General features: G+C 30.5%; 1 protein-coding gene across 4 annotated transcripts in view; it reads left to right on the plus strand.

Moving 5' to 3' along the window:
• Window positions 1-18,316, plus strand: part of LOC113375696 (probable enoyl-CoA hydratase, mitochondrial) — a 32,361-nt gene extending 14,045 nt beyond the window's left edge. For 2 of the 4 annotated variants that reach the window (XM_026615640.1, XM_026615641.1), the window contains exons 2-7: window positions 14,209-14,388; window positions 16,462-16,610; window positions 16,754-16,881; window positions 17,049-17,125; window positions 17,282-17,469; window positions 18,216-18,316. In XM_026615640.1, the coding sequence (XP_026471425.1) occupies window positions 14,209-14,388; window positions 16,462-16,610; window positions 16,754-16,881; window positions 17,049-17,125; window positions 17,282-17,469; window positions 18,216-18,281 (788 nt within the window). In that variant the 3' untranslated portion in view covers window positions 18,282-18,316. Of the gene's footprint in view, window positions 1-12,635; window positions 12,819-14,208; window positions 14,389-16,461; window positions 16,611-16,753; window positions 16,882-17,048; window positions 17,126-17,281; window positions 17,470-18,215 lie in introns of those variants that run through there. The other 2 variants (XM_026615639.1, XM_026615638.1) reach the window with 2 other exon arrangements.
• The last annotated feature ends 1,197 nt before the right edge of the window (window positions 18,317-19,513 follow it).

Raw genomic sequence — 19,513 nt, forward strand, 5'->3', positions numbered from 1 at the left:
TTTGCCCCGTATCTTCGGAACGGCTAGACCTGCCTTCGCCAAAAACTAATCAGCACGTCTTCTTATCAATACGAATCGAATGTTTTTTGAATTATTCAAATCGGTTGATCCGTGTTCCCGAAATCGTCGACGAAAATTTGTATCCGCACATACATACACACACGTACATACATACACACACACACACGCACACACGCACACACACACACACGCACACACACACACACACATACATCCATTTTTTCTTAGGTATGCCAAAATATTCAGAAACCTCTGAAACGTAAAGATATATAAAAATTTTCATTTTCGATTTTTTTGCGATTACTATAACTTGCCCTACGGGAAGTTAATTAGTTATTGGCAGTAGGCCAATGCTATCTTTTCTGTAAGTTAACTATATTTTTTATAACTCACTTATATCAGCCAAAAACTTTCAAAAACTGGTGGTGCGTGGAATCGTTTCTTAAGGCAAATTACTGGAACTTCCTGTTTCGATAATTAAGCTTTAAACAAATTAGATTTTTCTATTGTATCTTGATTTTTTTTAAAAAATCTTGAACTTTTTTTAAAGCAATCGCGCTGCGTAGCTGTTCTAGCGTCGCGGTTTCGTGAATCGATTTGAGTAATTCAAATAACACTCGGTTCGTATTGACGTGCTGATTAGTTTATCGGAAAAGCAGGTCTAGGGGTTTCGAAGATACGGGGCAAAAAGGGCCAAATATGCTATTTTAGCCTTTGAGATAACGGAGCGTCCGATGTGAATGATTCAAAAAAATATTATATTTTTATTGACGAAATGAAGAACTGATAAAATTTTTGGGGAGGCAGATCTAGCCGTTTGGGAGATTCCATAAAAAAGTGAAAAACAAATTCCATTCGGCAGTCAAAAATGATCATTAGACATATGCACATCAAATTATCAGATATTTTTTAGAAATTTTAATAATAAGAACAAATTTTGTTTACATTTCTTCGAGTTCCGTATCAATATTTATCCGTTAGACTTTAAGGCGGAATTTACTATATTTCATCTGTACGCAGCGCGATTGCTTTGAAAAAAAATATTTCAAAATATAAAAAAATCAAATTTTTCAAAAAAGTCGAATTATTTCAAAAATTCTAAATCTAATTTTTTCAAAGTTTTAAAATAATTTTGAATCTTTTTAAAAAAAATAATTTTGGGTATAGAAAGTTTCAGCAATTTGGCGCGATGCCATGCACCGCTAGTTTTCTATTTTTTTCTGATATTATAATTTACCCTAAGTATAGTCAATAATTTTTCTGTCGTTTGCAATTTAAAATTGTACTGGGTTGCTGATACTATAGTATAGTATTATGTTGTTAGACAACATTACGTATTAGTTATTGTAATTAAATTTTGAAAGAAACATTTTAGCATAATTATTGTATAAACGCTTCAGGATACTTTTATATTCACGAGGTTCTCAGGTTTACTCTTCTGGAATTTTAATGAAATTTCGCATGGTGATAAAGTTGATAGTCAAAATTTCTCATACGACTATAATATTTTAAAGGGTTCTCTTTAACAAAATCCCAGGGAGTAAGCCTAAGGTTTCCATTGTCAGTATCAGATAAAAAGTAGACAGAGCAGAAAAAATAGAGACTTCAATTTTAACCATTGCCATTGATAACTGTACGTGTAAAGTCAACGTATTCAAAATTAATAAAAACTTAATATATCTATATTCATTAAAGCTGCACTAAATTGAAGCAGGTCGAATTAAAAAATAGTTAGTCATAAGGAGAAAACATCTAATAATTAATTATATTTTTGTTTTTAATTTATTTCATTAGTTATCACTAAAACATTGAGTAGATTTCAGTTGTATCTTACTAGAACAATATTTAAAAAAAAGTTTTTGTGTCGATGGGGCTTCCTAACTTTCTTAAAAACTAGAGAATATAACTAGATATATATGAGACCTGACCATTTGCGTCTTCTGCAAAAAGTAGTACATAAATAATTACACTACATAATTACAGTGCATAATTTTATGAACCTGAGTATGCATAGCTTACAATTAGTAATAAATATTAGGTATTCTCAAAACATTTACAGAGTAAAGGTTTTAGATTTTTTTTCGTGAAACTATTGCGTAGTTAAGACAATAGAAAGTTTTTTGATTGTTAAATATATGACCTCCAAATTCCCACAATGCGTTTGGCCCTAAAGGTGCGCCTTTCAAATTTTCAATTTGATCCGAGTCATTTCTTAGAACTAACTGTTAAAGTATGTACTACATCTCTGAAAATAAAATCAGATTAACTATGAAGATCACTATATTCATAATATAAGAATAAAAAAGCATATGCAGACTTACACTGAAGATATGCTTTGAATTTATGAATAAATAAACCTCTGTTTCATTCCTCATAATAAATTCAAAAACACATATTCATAAATAAATCGAATTATTTTAAAATTATTATGATGATTAATTAGATTTTCACAGTAAATTAATATAAATCGAACGATTCTAACAATTCATAGCATTGATATATTGAGAACCTATGCTACAGATAAGTGAAAAAAATACTTCAAAATCATTTGCGTGTTATAAAAATAATGCTGCCAAAAATAAATCTTGACATAGCGCGATCGTAACATAAGTTGGTAGAAATGTATCATGCAACACCCAAATGGCACAGAAGAAAGGACCGCTGTAAAATTTCGCTGATTAGAATTTTGTACCAAAAAGGATCATAATTCTTACAAGCCCTGTTATTATATTAAATCTTTTGTTTAAGTGTTTGCTTGACACGATTTTATATATCAAAAACAAATAAAGATAGAGCTCTAAATACGTCGTTAGAGGATTACAATGCAGATTCCTCAAGAAATAGATAATCACATGATATCGATCGATTTATCTAATTATATTGCACAAACACACATATACAGGGTGGCTGATATGTAATGCAACAAAGTAAAGCGATATAACTTTGTCATTTTCATTTTATATTTCATTGTTCAAAAGCAAAAATGTCGGAAATGACATCAAATTTTAGAATCAGTTGAGATGTGTTCTAATTTGCCACCTTTGGCACGAATTATGGCCTTCAAACGGCAGAAAAACCATAACGAGCTGCACGAAAGTGGCTCTGGGGTACTTTGGCTCATTCCCGGCGAGGCGCCTTCTTGGGATGATCGACACTTTGGTATTTTTTAGTGTGAACCTTACTCTCCAAAATGTCCAAGGCACAAAAGTCCAACGAATTTAGATCCAGAGATTTTGGTGGCTATTGTGCAATGGAAATGAAGCAAAAAAACCTCTTTTTTAAGCCATTTTCGGTTGACGCGTGCTGAGTTTGATGGTGGTGAGTCCTGTTGGATTGTTCATGGTCTGCGGCCAAAATTTTTAAATACCCAGGACTTCAATACTGCCTTTAAAACATTTTCCCGATAATTTCGGCAATTATTTTGATCCACGGTCGATGAATAAGAGCGGAATGTCACCATCGGCCGTTACGGTGATTCACACCGTTACCGTCGGCGGCGCTTGAGTTTTGGTGGCCAATCGAAGGTGTAAATTGTTAGCTGACCTTTTTGGCAAGTAAACCCTATCATTTTGTTCGTTCACAAACTGCTCGATTTGGAATGTCTTACCATCTGAGAAAACCAAATTCGGTAACTAGCCACTTTCGTGCAAGCGAAGCAACCCCTTGGCTCCTTCCCGTCTAACTTTTTTCTGTGCATCGATGAGCTCTTGCACTTTTTGGAACTTCAGTGGCTTTAGTCCAAGCTCATTTCTCAATATGTGTTGCATCCGTTTTTGTGATATGTTCAGCTCACGAACCATTTTTTTACCACTGCGATCCGAATTTCGATCGATTTTTGCCTATACTTTTTGGATCATTTCTGGTGTTGTTAGTGTTTTTTTTCGTCCACTTTTTAAACGCGGTGTAACACTGAGTGTATCACGGTTACGAGATATGGTACGAGAAACAAAATATTTGTTCGCATTTAAATGCTGGAGGGCTCTAAAGATAGCCACTTAAGGTTTTCCAGCTAAATATGAAGCAATCGCACTATCACGCTTAACTTCCAGCACGAATAACTTTTTTTTTTTTAATGCAATAGGTCGAAATGCTTTTGTACGCTTGTGAAAAACTAAATGAACAATTACTCTAATAAATCTGTCATCTGTCTGATGAGCGGTTTAGAAATGATAGCGTTCTAAAATTGGTTGCAATACATATCAGCCACCCTGTATACATACGATAAAATATGTTTGGGCATCTATCCAATAATAAAAAAAGTTTAATGAAGCAGAATGTCTTTATTAGAATACCATACGTTTCGAGTCTTGGTTGGACTAATCTTCAGTGCATACATATAATCAAAAAAATGAGAACACTAATAATACAGGATGATAGTATTAACCTTAACTGTCCTGAAAAAATTTAGAAACTAATGGTGCATGGCTTCGTGTCTTAAGGTAAATTGCTCCCGTATCAAAAATTAAAATTTTTGATTTTTTTTATTGACTTGTTATTAGAATCTCTATAAAATATCTGATAATTTGATGTGCATATGTCTAATGATCATTTTTCACCGCAATTTGTTACTTGTTCTCCGAAACCGCAAAACCTGTCTTTCCAAAAATGTAATCAGTTGTTCATTTTGTCAATACAAGTAAAATGTTTTTTGAATTATTGGAATCGGATGCTCCGTTCTCTCAAAACCTGAATTACCTTTCTGGCTCTTTTCTTCTTGGGATGATCGACACTTTGGTATTTTTTAGTGTGAACCTTACTCTCCAAATGTCCAGGCACAAAAGTCCAACGAATTTAGATCCAGAGATTTTGGTGGCTATTGTGCAATGGAAATGAAGCAAAAAAACCTCTTTTTTAAGCCATTTTCGGTTGACGCGTGCTGAGTTTGATGGTGGTGAGTTCCTGTTGGATTGTTCATGGTCTGCGGCCAAAATTTTTAAATACCCAGGACTTCAATACTGCCTTAAACATTTTCCCGTTAATTTCGGCAATTATTTTGATCCACGGTCCGATGAATAAGAGCGGAATGTCACCATCGCCGTTACGGTGATTCACACCGTTACCGTCGGCGGCGCTTGAGTTTTGGTGGCCAATCGAAGGTGTAAATGTTAGCTGACCTTTTGGCAAGTAAACCTATCATTTGTTCGTCACCAAACTGCTCGATTTGGAATGTCTTACCATCTCTGAGAAAACCAAATTCGGTAACTAGCCACTTTCGTGCAAGCGAAGCAACCCTTGGCTCCTTCCCGTCTAACTTTTTTCTGTGCATCGATGAGCTCTTGCACTTTTTGGAACTTCAGTGGCTTTAGTCCAAGCTCATTTCTCAATATGTGTTGCATCCGTTTTGTGATAGTCAGCTCACGAACCATTTTTTTACCACTGCGATCCGAATTTCGATCGATTTTTGCCTATACTTTTTGGATCATTTCTGGTGTTGTTAGTTGTTTTTTTTCGTCCATTTTAAACGCGGTGTAACACTGAGTGTATCACGGTTACGAGATATGGTACGAGAAACAAAATATTTGTTCCGCATTTAAATGCTGGAGGGCTCTAAAGATAGCACTTAAGGTTTTCAGCTAAAATATGAAGCAATCGCACTATCACGCTTAACTTCAGCAGAATAACTTTTTTTTTTTTAATGCAATATGGTCGAAATGCTTTTGTACGCTTGTGAAAAACTAATGAACAATTACTCTATAAATCTGTCATCTGTCTGATGAGCGGTTTTAGAAATGATAGCGTTCTAAAATGGTTGAAATACCATACAGCCACCTGTATACATACGATAAAATATGTTTGGGCATCTATCCAATAATAAAAAAGTTAATGAAGCAGAATGTCTTTTTATTAGAATACCATACGTCGGCGTCTTTGTTGGGGTAATCTTGTGCATACATCTAATCAAAAAATGAGAAACATAAGATAACAGGATGATAGTATTATACCTTAACGTCCTGAAAAAATTTAGAAACTAAGGTGGCGTCCATTAATCACGAGAGCGAGTTTTTTAAGGATTTTTGGACTCCCCTCTCCATTGGTGATACGTGGTGATATTCAAAATTACCCCCCCTCCCTCACCAAACATCACGTGTATTTTTAGTTGCGTGAAAAAATAAAAAAAAAAAAATTTTTTTTGAAAATGTTTGAATGTTTTTTAAAAAAAAACAGTTAAAAAATAAATACACGTTATCTTATCATACACCTACATAGACCCCCCCCCCCTAAAAACCTCACGTGATTAAGAGACGCCCCCTAAGTAGTATCTATTTTGCTAACTGAGCTCGGCCCCGTGAATTTGCAAAAACAGGTCTGGGTTCGATACCCAACTTGGCCAGCTTGATATCGAGCAGTAATGATTTTCAATTGAAATTAAAATCATAGATCTCGAATACGATATAAAATAAAAATAGATCTTTGTGATATTGTATAGTTTCACTACTATTAGAAATATAATATATTTTCATCAAGAAAGGAATGCCCAACCACTGAGTTGCCTTCTAGAAATACTAGATTAAAAAAAAAAGAGTGCGCGTAAGGATCACACGCGATTGAAGTAAAACTTTTAATATTGTATGAGTAGACAATTAAGATAAAAATAAAAAACATCATATTTGAATTTTAAAAATCATTTATTAATAATCACATAACATCAATAACACAGTTTAAAACAACAACGATAGATTAATTGCTATCATATTTCATATATGATATAATAGGTTTGTGATAACTAAAATGAGAGACATAAATTTTGCTTTGTAAACTATGTACATTTCTGGAGAAAACTGCATCAATAGTCGAGCCATATCTTGTGGTTGAATCAAATGGAGAATTATTCATCGTTAAATTAAATTTATTATTTAAAAAATCAATTAATGGTTGAGATTCTTCTGAACGAAAATTGACATTGAAATCTCCAGCAAGAATTAATGGTATCTCGTTGTGATTAGTGTTTAAAAGTTTTGCACCCTTATTAGAAAAATGAAGTAACTGCTGATGTTCAATTCAATAATATTTGATATGTTTTTATTGGGAGAAATTTAAAGGACGACTATAATCAATGTTTGATTCTGTGTGTTCATACAGCGGACAACTGCAATATCACCTACTTATGTAATTTCATTAGGAATATCCAGTAATATTTTTGGCGCAAGAAACTGCATAGGAGTCGCATTATGAAGAGTATCTGAACATGAATGATAGACATTAGACAGCTACACCACCTGCTCTTGAGTTTGATCGTTTGTATTGAGTAACGCAGTAATAGTTCTGAATATTAATTCGTTCTTCATTATTAATCCAAGTTTCCGAAAATAACAAAAACGTACAACGTTGTAGCACTTTATCTTGCAGATCAGGCAAATGAGCTCGTAAACTTTGGCAGTTAAAGGAAAGCAATGAAATGCCGTTCAAACTTATTATCTCACTCAATTTTTCTTCTTGTGTTATTAATCTACAAGTTGAAAGTCTTTGGAATTCAGTTTTTAAGTCCATTAATCCTGCTGGCCGTTTTCTTCCATAATAAAATTTTTTGTCGTTGTTTTAGAAATGATGAACAATCCATTAATGTTGGTAACTCGTGATAATGCAACATATAGAAGCTGCTGATTATGTGTTTTATTGTATTCATATACAATTTTATCAAAAGTACCACCTTGTGATTTGTGTATTGTGAGTGCACAAGCAGACACTAAAGGAAAATGATTTCTTTTGACAAATATGATTTTATTTCTATTCATTGGAATAGATGAAGATTTCCTGAGAATCGGCACAGCTGTCCTACTGATATTAAGAGTTTGAATATGATGTGCAGCTTTCTTCTTATTTTGTTACCTATCTTACCAGGAAATTCAAACCATAAACGTAGAAGTTCATCATTATCGCCACGTTCTATGTACACTAATTTTCCTACACAACCATTAGCTAAGCCATCACTTACATCAATATTAGTTGTTATTATGTAAAATTTATTCAGAACTAAAATTATTTCATACGGCAAACCCCCGGTATCAATAACCGATTTTTGTGAAACTGTTGACGAATGTATGATTGTTGATATGTCGCATGGCAACCTACACAAATATCCGTGGCAGTAGATATTATTTTGTCTTCAACGAGATTCAGTATAAATTTATTATATTCCATGATACATTTATTCTCTAAGAAAAGTCTTATTCCATGAGGACATAATACAGCAACCTCTTCTTTTGTAAAAAAACGTGATTCAATTAATGCAAGTTCATATAGGGTTTAGCGCTCGACTTACGCATGACATGACGGGAGTGAATACTCGCGACATCAGCGCTTACGGCGTCGTAGTGTTCAACTTCACATTGGCGTTTTCGTTGCATTTGTACGGATTTACACCCGTGTAGCCTAAAGAAATTTTTACACCCATATCGCGCCTAAAGAAGTTTTACTTCAATAAAGAATGTACACCACAAGACAACACCAGCACATTGTTCTGATTGCTGTTCACATATAAACAAATAGCTACTCTATAATATAATAATAAAGCAGTTGATCTACTTCAACTATATATAAATATAAATAAAGGGTATTCTTAACTTCCGTCGGGCAAGTTATTGTAATCGTCCAAAAATCGAAATTGAAAATTTTTGCATTTCTTCGCGTTTTTAAGGTTTCTGGATATTTTGGCATACTTCCGAAAAAATGGATGTGTGTGTGTATGTGTGTATGTATGTATGGATACAATTTTTCGTTCACGATTTCGGGCGCACGGATCAACCGATTTGAATGGTTCAAAAAACATTCGATTCCTATTTATAAGGAAATGTGCTGATTAGTTTTTGTCACAAGCAGGTCCAGCCTTTTTGGAGATACGGGGCAAAGAGTGCAGAAAATAAAAATCGATTATTTGAGACAACAAAGCATCCGATTTCAATGATCCAAAACACATTCAATTCGTAATGACGGGGAGAAATGGTGATTAGTTTTTGGAAAAGGCAGGTCTAGACGTTTCGAAAACACCGTGCTAAATATGCAAAAAATAGCAGTTTTTGAGAGAACTAAGCATCCGATTTGAATGATTCAAAATACTTTCTGCTTGTGTTGACAAAACAATTGCTTTTAGAAATTTTTTTTTTTTTGATATCGAAAATAATTTGAATTTTAATTTTAATTCTAGCTATAGTTCTAAAGCTCACATATATACTTCAAATAAATAATTTTAACTTTGCAAATAATATAATTCTTATAAATATCGAACAATGTCCATCATTTTAAATTCAATTGATTAAATTTTGTTTATTTACCATTCTGTATACATATATACGTATTTATAATAATATATTTGAAAACATTTAATATTTCTCGAATATTTCATTACGGCACGGGAAGTAACAGAAATTTGCCTTAAGGCACGATGCCATACACCACTATTTTTTTTAATTGATGTTTTTTTAATAAAACAAACGGGCGTATTTTGTATTTATGGTTATATATTATAATAAATAAGTTATTGCATAGATGACATATAAATGATTCACAAAAGCATTTTAAAGCGGAACATATGGCCCTATAATACAGAAGCTTGGAATTGCTTAGAATACAGTGATATAAAAAATTCTTTTTAATATAATTTTGTCAGCAAATTTAATATATGGAAATTAGCTGATTATTTATTCTTATATAAAAATATGTATATATAAATGAGGTTAAAACGAGTAATTATTATTGTCAGTATGATAACGCACCTTGTTTCAGAATTATTATTAGGCAGGCACAAAATACACAAATAATAATTTAAAACTTTCAATCTACTATTTCTATTAATTAATTATTTCACAATAAACTATGAAAACACCGGCTTCTTGACGTTTATGACAACACTGTTTGTTAAGGTGCGTCCACACCTAACGAACGAACACGAACGAACATAAAAGAACGTACCAGAACAAACGGCAACAGCATAGTGTGGAGCCACGACGATCACAAACGAACATAAACAAACATGGCGAGCAATGTTCCGCAACTTGTCGGTACATCAAAGGGAATTGTTCGTTCATGTTTGAACTCGTATGTGCAGTGTGGACGTCTCAACGAACGCAAACGAACATTTTTGTTTTAATAATTTTAATAATTTAATAATATTTTTTTAATAATTTAATAATAATGTTAATAATTTTAATGTTTGAAAATTTTAATAATATTTACTTTTAATTATTGTGTACAGTTTGAAAATTTTGAATAAATTATGGGATGGTCAAATGACGTAATTTTATCATTCATAAATGAAATAGAAAAGTTTCCTATAATATGGGAGACTAAAGACCCTTTTTATAAAATTATTAGAAAAAAAAACGATGCTTGGGAAAGTGTAGGCAAAACGTTTGGGATGTCAGAAGCTGCAGTAAAGAAGAAATTGCAGTCATAGATAAAAGAAGAGTATGATTGCAGTCTTTACAAGTAAATATTAAACTTGTTATCATACATAGACATTCAACATATATGTTGAGGATGAGAGTATGAAAATTGAGTATAGTTAGCTCAAGCCTGGAATGTTCAGCTTGCTCCGAATATGAATGCTGAGGAAAGAAAACGACTCAAAATATAAATATTAAATACAAAAACTGAGTGAAATTTATTGAATAATTTATTTACAGTATATTTACAAAATATACACGAACAAAAATCACACAAAAACCAGTGAAAATGCCGTATGATTAAAGCTTACATCCATATCAATAATAAAACTGACGTTTCACGGAACATCTACGAACAACGAAAATTCAAGCGCTCACTGCTTTTAAGCGCTTGTTCAAGTTCGTTTGGAATTTCTTGCGTTCGTTCGTGTTCCTGTTCGTTCTTCTTTGTATTTTCTTGTTCGACATGTTCGTTCGTGTTCGTTCGTTAGGTGTGAACGCACCTTTAGTGTACAACAATAGTGTGAATAATTTTTCATAGATGGCCCTACTGGTGTCGTTCAAATGTGACACATAAAACATGATTTATTAATATTATTCAATTTAATATTTCGCTTTTTATTGCATGCATATTTCATTATACGTCCCCAAAATTAATGAGTTTTTAGAATTCAACCACTTTTTGTAGGACTACAATATTTTAGGGAGTTTCAATTAGACCATGATCTTTATCGCATTATTAAGTTTCATTAAAACCGCCAATTTTTTTAAAATTCATTTACGACGGAATATAATATATATAGATATCTTTCAGTTTACAAATTTGTTTCAGACTTTTTTGCAGATTTGTGATCGAAAACTTTTGCACTTTGATTCTAATATTAAAGAAACGGACCGGCCAATCCTCTCCCAAAATTAACCAACATGAGACCTCGAGTTAACCATGTAACCATTTAACCATGAGTTACATCTTATGGCTTTTACATTTTTGAAATTGGTCCAGCCGTTTTTGAGAAACTATCGACAAAAGTTCAAATTTTGGTTTCAACGTTTTTTTTTTGTTTTATTGGTCTTGTAATCTGGTAACGTTATACTTACTTTTTTGGCCTCGAACTATTCAGAATGATATGTAACGTCGAAAAAACATATAATACATAGATTTAAAAGTTTTTTGTGAAGATTAAGATAAAATAAAAACAATTTAAAACTGTTGCAAAAATGAAATTTTTGAACTATTATTCATGCATTACTCATATATCGATTGAATATTATTTATTTTAGCAAAGATGAAATAGATTAATATATTGTAACATTGTCTAATATTTATAAGAATTACATAAACCGAATTGCCGAAGTTAAAATTATTTATTTAAAGTATACAAGTGAGCTTTAGAACTTTAGCAAGAATTAAAATTAAAATCTGAATTATTTTCTATATACAAAAAAAATATTTTGAAAAAAAAAATCCAAAAGCAATTCTTCTGCTAACACAAGCAGAAAGTTTTTTGAATCATTCAAATCGGATGCTTAGTTCTCCCAAAATCTGAATTTTTTTGTGCATTTAGCCTTGTATCTTCGAAACGGCTGGATCTGCCTTTGCCAAAAACTAATCACCACTCTCCGCATCATTACGAATTGAATATTTTTTGGATCATTCAAATCGGATACTCCGCTCTCTCAAAAACTCGATTTTTATTTTCTGAACTCTTTGCTCCGTATCTCTGTAACAGCTGCATTTGCATTTGCCAAAAACTAATCAGCACAATTCCCTATCAATAGGAATCGAATGTTTTTTGAACCATTCAAATCGGTTGATCCGTGCGCTCCAAAACGTGGACGAAAAAATGCGGACATACAAAACACACAAACACAACCATTTTTTCTGAGGTATGCCAAAATGTTCAGAAACCTTGAAAACGTCGAGAAATGCAAAAATTTTCATTTTCGATTTTCGGCCCATTAACTCTACGGGGTATATTAACTTTATTGTATTCTTTATCATTAATATTACAATATTTTTAATTATAAAATCTAGTATTTTGTATAACCAAGAAACAATATAAATTATAATTGTATAATAGCATAGTTATGTCTTGGCGCTCTTTTTTCAAACAATACAGCATGTTATATCCCCTTAACCTCACATAGCATTTGCTGTCACTATCGTCTTCTCGGTTGCATGTTGCTCAGGCTTATATTATGCAATATTTACGATGTTTTTCCATGTCCCGGCTGAAGTCCAATCAAATTAATCTGCTACGACATTCTGTAGTCGAACGTCGTCGTTGTAGGTTATTAGAAAAAAGTTTATTAATATTAAACATACCGCAATGGCTTCAGCTTCAAGAGTTTTAGTGAGCCGGGCCATGGGCCTAGCTAAATTGGCCAACACAAACATTAAATTATATAGCACAGCATGTAAGAAAGAATTCAATATGCATAATTGTTTTTGTTTATTTTTTTAAATAATCATTGCATGTACGCTGTTGACGTGGGTGCAGTGACTTTATCGGCATTAACATCTAGATTAATACTGTTTGTTTTATTTTAATTAACAATTAACTAATTAAGGCATGTGATTTTAACACAAGACTAACATTTAACAAGTTGCTAAATGCTACTGACCTTGTCCGCAATGACCTCTGCTGTACTACTCGTATAGGGTCTCGTAATTGATTTAACATTAAGATTTTGATTTTTAATTTAACCAAAGATAATCTACCATATAACGCATTAATTAAATAATTTTATTTCTTAATTCTAACACAATACTTTCTTTAATTGCATTTTCTTTCATATTTTATGTTGGTCCAGAATCCAACCTAAAGTTTTGTAATTAAGAATTCCAAATTTATGGTTTGTTTCTTATGAGATAAATCAATTCAATTTTAAATTAAAATGAAAATAAACAGCAATCCTTTGACAAAAATGTAAAGTATTTGTAAAATATAAATCTTGATCCATTATTAAAATACTTTACATGAAAAATATTTCTATGAATTTTTCAAATTTTTAAATCATTAGTCATTTCTATTATTAACATTATAATTAACACTTTGGATTAATATATTAATAACTAATGTGTTAAGGTTATTTCATTTTGATGTCGAGCTATATGTAAAAATTCAATAACATTAATATAATTTTTACATTTATATAATCTAACATTTATATAATCTTCTATAAACATTTAACTTGTTATTTTATATATTGCTTCAGAAGAATTACTTCATTATTAATTAATATTTATTCATTAATAATTAATTTACCTATAGGTTTTGTAACAATCAACATTAACACATTACACATTAAGACTTTTAAAATTAAAAACAAATAGTTTTTAATTTATCCATTCCTAAGTCACCATTATTAGTTTTTTGTTTGAAATAATTTTCTACATAAAATACTCTTGACTTAGCAAATGTTCACATATGCATATTTGCATTATTACATGTCTATTTATTAGAGTTAAAATCAAATTAATATTATCCTAGATAACTTGTTCCCTTTTACTTAATATAATGTTAAAACTAATTTAATGATTATTTCGATAAAAAATGAATTGGAATTAAAAACAAACAGTTTTTTTAATGAAAGCATTCCTAAGCCACAGTTACTTTTTTGTTTGAAATAATTATCTACATAAAATTCTCTTGGCTTATCTGATGATTTCACATGCATATTTGTACTATTACATGTTAAGATATGACAGTAATTGTATTAATTAAATTAATATTATCCTAGATAATTTGTTCGCCCTTATTATCTAATGATTATTTCGATAAAAAATGAATTGGAATGTTCACAGCACCAGCAACATATGAATTCATCAAGACTGAAAAAGTAGGAGCCAAAAACAATGTTCTTTTAATTACCTTAAATAGACCAAAGGCATTGAATGCTCTTTGTGATAAATTGGTGTGTGAAATTAATGATGTTTTGGATAAACATGAATCTGATGCTAACGTTGGAGCTGTTGTCATCACAGGTAAAAACAATATAAACCTCTATTCATGTTACTATAATAAATCATTTTTATGCTTTATTTAATTAACTTATAAATATAATGCTCTTTGATGTAATTATATTTCTGTTGAATTACATGATTCTTTATGTTCTATTTTTTAATGGTTTGTATTGAAATCAATTAGATCATTATTTTGCTGTAAAGATCAGACATTGATATATGAATTGCAATTTATGAATGGAAGTTATATTCAATATTAAAAATGAACAGGCTGTACCTCAATATTATTATTTAAAAGATGATATGTGGATAGAATCACAAAGTAAAATAAAAAATGCACTATAATCACTTACTTATGTATTTAATGCTAATATCCTTATGGATCATAATAAGCATGCTTTTATTCTGTTAGATTAATAATCTGTTACTTGTTTGTTTCTTCATGTTCGATGCCTGATTGTTATCACTGGAATAAATTCGATTATTACTTTCATGTGGATTGAGAATGTATGTTACATATTATTTGAAAATACTTCATAAATAAATATTTCGTTCATGATTAAAAATCACAAGACTCTAAACAAATCATATAAAAGTGGTATAATAATATGGCATGATAAAATATCTTACCATATATGCCAAAGACTCTAGCAGATTATAATAATTTTCCACACTGAAATAAATTTGACTATTACATTCATGCAGATTGAGTATGTATGTTACATATTATTTGAAAATACTTCATAAATAAATATTTCGTTCATGATTGAAAATCACAAGACTCTAAACAAATCATATAAATGTGTAGATAAGGATAATAACATGGCATGATAAAATGTCTTACCATAAATGCCAAATACTCAGCAGATTATAATAATTTTTCACACTGGAATAAATTTGATTATTACTTTCATGTAGATTGAGTATGTATGTTACATATTATTTGAAAATACTTCATAAATAAATATTTCGTTCATGATTGAAAATCACAAGACTCCAAACAAATCATATAAATGTGTAGATATGGATAATAACATGTCATGATAAAATGTCTTACCATAAATGTGTAGATTTGGATAATAATATGGCATGATAAAATATCTTACCATATATGCCAAAGACTCTAGCAGATTATAATAACTTTTCATACTGGAATAAATTTAATTATTACTTTCATGCAGATTGAGTATGTACTCGTATGTTACATATTATTTGAAAATACTTCATAAATAAATATTTTGTTCATGATTGAAAATCACAAGACTCTAAACAAATCATATAAATGTGTAGATATGGATAATAAAATGGCATAATAAAATCTCTTACCATATATGCGAAAGACTTTAGCAGATAATAATTTTTCACACTGAAATAAATTTGATTATTACTTTCACGTAGATTGAGTATGTATGTTATATATTATTTGAAAATACTTCATAAATCAATATTTTGCTCATGATTAAAAATCACAAAACTCGAAACATAATCATATAAAAGTGTATTTACAGATAATAAAATGGCATAATAAAATGTCTTACCATATATGCAAAAGACTCTAGCAGATTCTAATAATTTTTCACACTGAAATAAATTTGATTATTACTTTCATGTAGATGGAGTATGTTAGTTACATATTATTTGAAAATATTTCATAAATAAATATTTCGTTCATGATTAAAAATCACAAGACTCCAAACAAATCATATAAATGTGTAGATATGGATAATAACATGGCATGATAAAATGTCTTACCATATATGCGAAAGACTCTAGCAGACCATAATAATTTCTCACACTGAAATAAATTTGATTATTACTTTCATGTAGATAGAGTATGTATGTTACATATTATTTGAAAATATTTCATAAATAAATATTTTGTTCATGATTAAAAATCACAAAACTCGAAACGTAATCATATAAAAGTGTAGATACAGATAATAAAATGACATAATAAAATGTCTTACCATATATATATATGCCAAAGACTTCAGCAGATTATAATCATTTTTTCAATCCACTTGATTACCGTTACCATTATATCAATATAATAGCTGCAATTTTTGTAATGTATAATTGTTTCATATTTTTCAGGAAGTGAAAAAGCTTTTGCAGCTGGTGCTGATATCAAGGAAATGCAAAACAAAACTTATTCGGAAACTCTTCGAGATAATTTCTTATGTCATTGGTCCAGAATTGCTCAATTCCGAAAGCCTGTGATTGCTGCTGTCAACGGATTTGCTGTAAATAAATAAAATACTTACATGTTTCAAACTTCAATTATAATTCTATTGCAACAATCTAAAATTTACAAATTTTAAGCTTCTTTTTCTCAAAATTTCAATTGCTTATGAATTTAAGTGTAAATGATATTCTTATGTTATAGTTGGGTGGTGGCTGTGAATTGGCCATGATGTGTGATATTATTTATGCTGGAGATAAGGCTCGTTTTGGTCAGCCTGAAATTGCAATTGGAACAATCCCTGGAGCTGGTGGCACCCAACGTTTGACCAGGTATAGAGAATTTTTTTTAATAATATACCTATATATATATAATTATATATATATAGAGACTACTTTTGATAATTAAATTGTCTTGTGATTATAATTCCTACATTAAATAAAATTTTGTTTGTTATTTGATCGTAATATAGATAATAAATTATACATATTTATTACAGATCTGTTGGCAAATCTAAGGCTATGGAAATATGTCTTACTGGCAACATGGTCACAGCTGAAGAGGCCGAAAAAATGGGTTAGTTATCAAACTCAGACATAAGAATATTTTACTATTGGTATTAATTATAATGATAAAAATTGATGTCATTAGATGAACAATTGTTGCTTTTATGTGTACATCAAATTAGTCTTTGTTTAATCAAATATGCAATTACTTACAATTTATTTTCAGGCTTGGTAAGCAAGGTATTCCCTGCTGATAAATTGGTCGACGAAACTGTAAAATTAGCAGACAAAATTTCATCACATTCTCCACTTATTGTCTCATTGTGCAAAGAAGCTGTTAACACTGCTTTGGAAACTTCTTTGCAAGAAGGGTTACACTTTGAGAAGAGAGCATTCCATGCTACATTTGCCACTGTAAGTAAAAAAAACTGTTAAAGATAATTTATATAAATCTATACTAAAATATAATGAAAAAATAGAAGATAAGTTTTATGCAGGCATTTCAATAAATTTATATTTTTTGGTATTTCTTACAACAAGAAGATTATAATAGCAATATTATCAATGCTGTTATTTACTGTTATATCTTATTTTGTAACTATATAACACACACGCACACACACACACTCACACACACACACACACTCACACACACACACACATATATATATATATATATATATATATATATATATATATATATATTAACTCTCATCTCATTGCAATCATTGCAGTATTTAAGCATAGTGTATTTTTCTTTGATAAAAATAATGCATCGAATGTGTTCTTCACATATATTTACATTTATTTAAAGATTGTTATTATTGGTATTATACTCTAATGCTGACCTGCACTATGAGAGCAGGGAATATTTAATACAATTCCTCTTTCTTCCTTTGTTCGCATTTCCCATTTTACTTCACAAAATTCTCCTTTCGCATTTTCATTACCAGTTTCTCAGCTTTCTATTTTTTGCATTTTTCTTTTCCGCTTGTTAACCAACATCAGCATTCTTCTTTGTCCTGGCCCCTTCGGTCTTTAAGTTATTGCTGATGACATCGAGCATATGGCACTCTTATTATGTTCTATAATATATGTAAAAATTAATATTTATATAATATAATATTTATATAATTAATGCAAATGCTTTGGTTTTGCAGAAAGACAGATTGGAAGGTATGACTGCTTTCGTAGAGAAACGAGCACCTAACTTTAAGAATGAATAAAAAGACTACTCGAATTTTATAACTCTATATGTATATATTTTACATTACCTTTGTAATAGGTAATATGAATAACCTCTTTATTTACATGCATTTGATATACTTAATGATATTTGATATATTCCTTATATGATGATTCCATTATTGTAAAATAAAGCAGTGCCACAAAATATGTATTTTTCAATTCAACGGAAGATGTGGAAGGGTTATGTAGATGTACTGAGTGGAAGGCTTTCAGAAATTTTAATAGTTTTAAAGTATTATTGAGTATTTATATAGTGTATTTACTATTCTCTTGTTATAGGCAAGCAAAAAACAATTCTAAAAGTTTAAAGCCTTGAATAAAAGAATGCCGTTACATGGAACGTTGGTTAGCTTCTAATAGGTTGACTTTGTGCAGAATACTGATTATGATTTCCGTTTATATCACCTTTTGTCAGCCAAAATATGAATACAATTTTAACTATTGTATAATATAAGTATTATAGGTCCTCATGTTATAGTAAAACTGAACAATGAGGTTGCACAATTTTTCTTTCCCGAGCCATATTTAATGAAAAAATATCATTAATATATTTTACACGTACCTGTATTAATAGCATAAATGATTTTCCATGGTGCACTATATTTTTATCGTAACTTGGTGTCTCTATTAAAAGGTTTCGCCCGCCATTGGGTTTCTGAATAAACGGACGTATCCATATCTTTTGCGATTAAACGTATCCATGTATTCATGTATTCTTCTGCGTACATCGTCATGCAAATATTGCAATTGCATTAAAATAATCCACTGGTTTAAGTGTATTAACGTGAATTAATAATTTTCATCAGCTCATATAAATAGTCTAATAAACTTACCGCAAATTTGATGAACGCCTTGCCGACGAATTTCAGTTCACGGTCCCAAATTTCGCGCATTGTGATTGGACAGGTCGGAAATAGTGGGAGATATTCATAAAAGGGTTCACGATAGTTACGCGGTGGTTTTTGAATGTCTGGTAATTTGAAAATGAATTGCTTTATAAACAAGTTTAATATTTTGGATGTTTTAATTATTTTGCTGTTTTTATTATTTTAAGTTATTTTTATTTCGTAATTTTAGCAGTGATTTGCTAACATATTATTTACTCCCCATTGCCCCTAGATAATTTGCAAACATGTTTGCATTTATCTAATAGAAATAATATTAGAAATATGTTTGCAAATTATTGCTGAAAACTACAAAAAGATACTTA

Source organism: Ctenocephalides felis, unplaced genomic scaffold (assembly GCF_003426905.1).
Source record: "Ctenocephalides felis isolate EL2017-DRISC unplaced genomic scaffold, ASM342690v1 CF-g0.4_SCAFFOLD_01886, whole genome shotgun sequence".
NCBI classification, from domain to species: domain Eukaryota; kingdom Metazoa; phylum Arthropoda; class Insecta; order Siphonaptera; family Pulicidae; genus Ctenocephalides; species Ctenocephalides felis.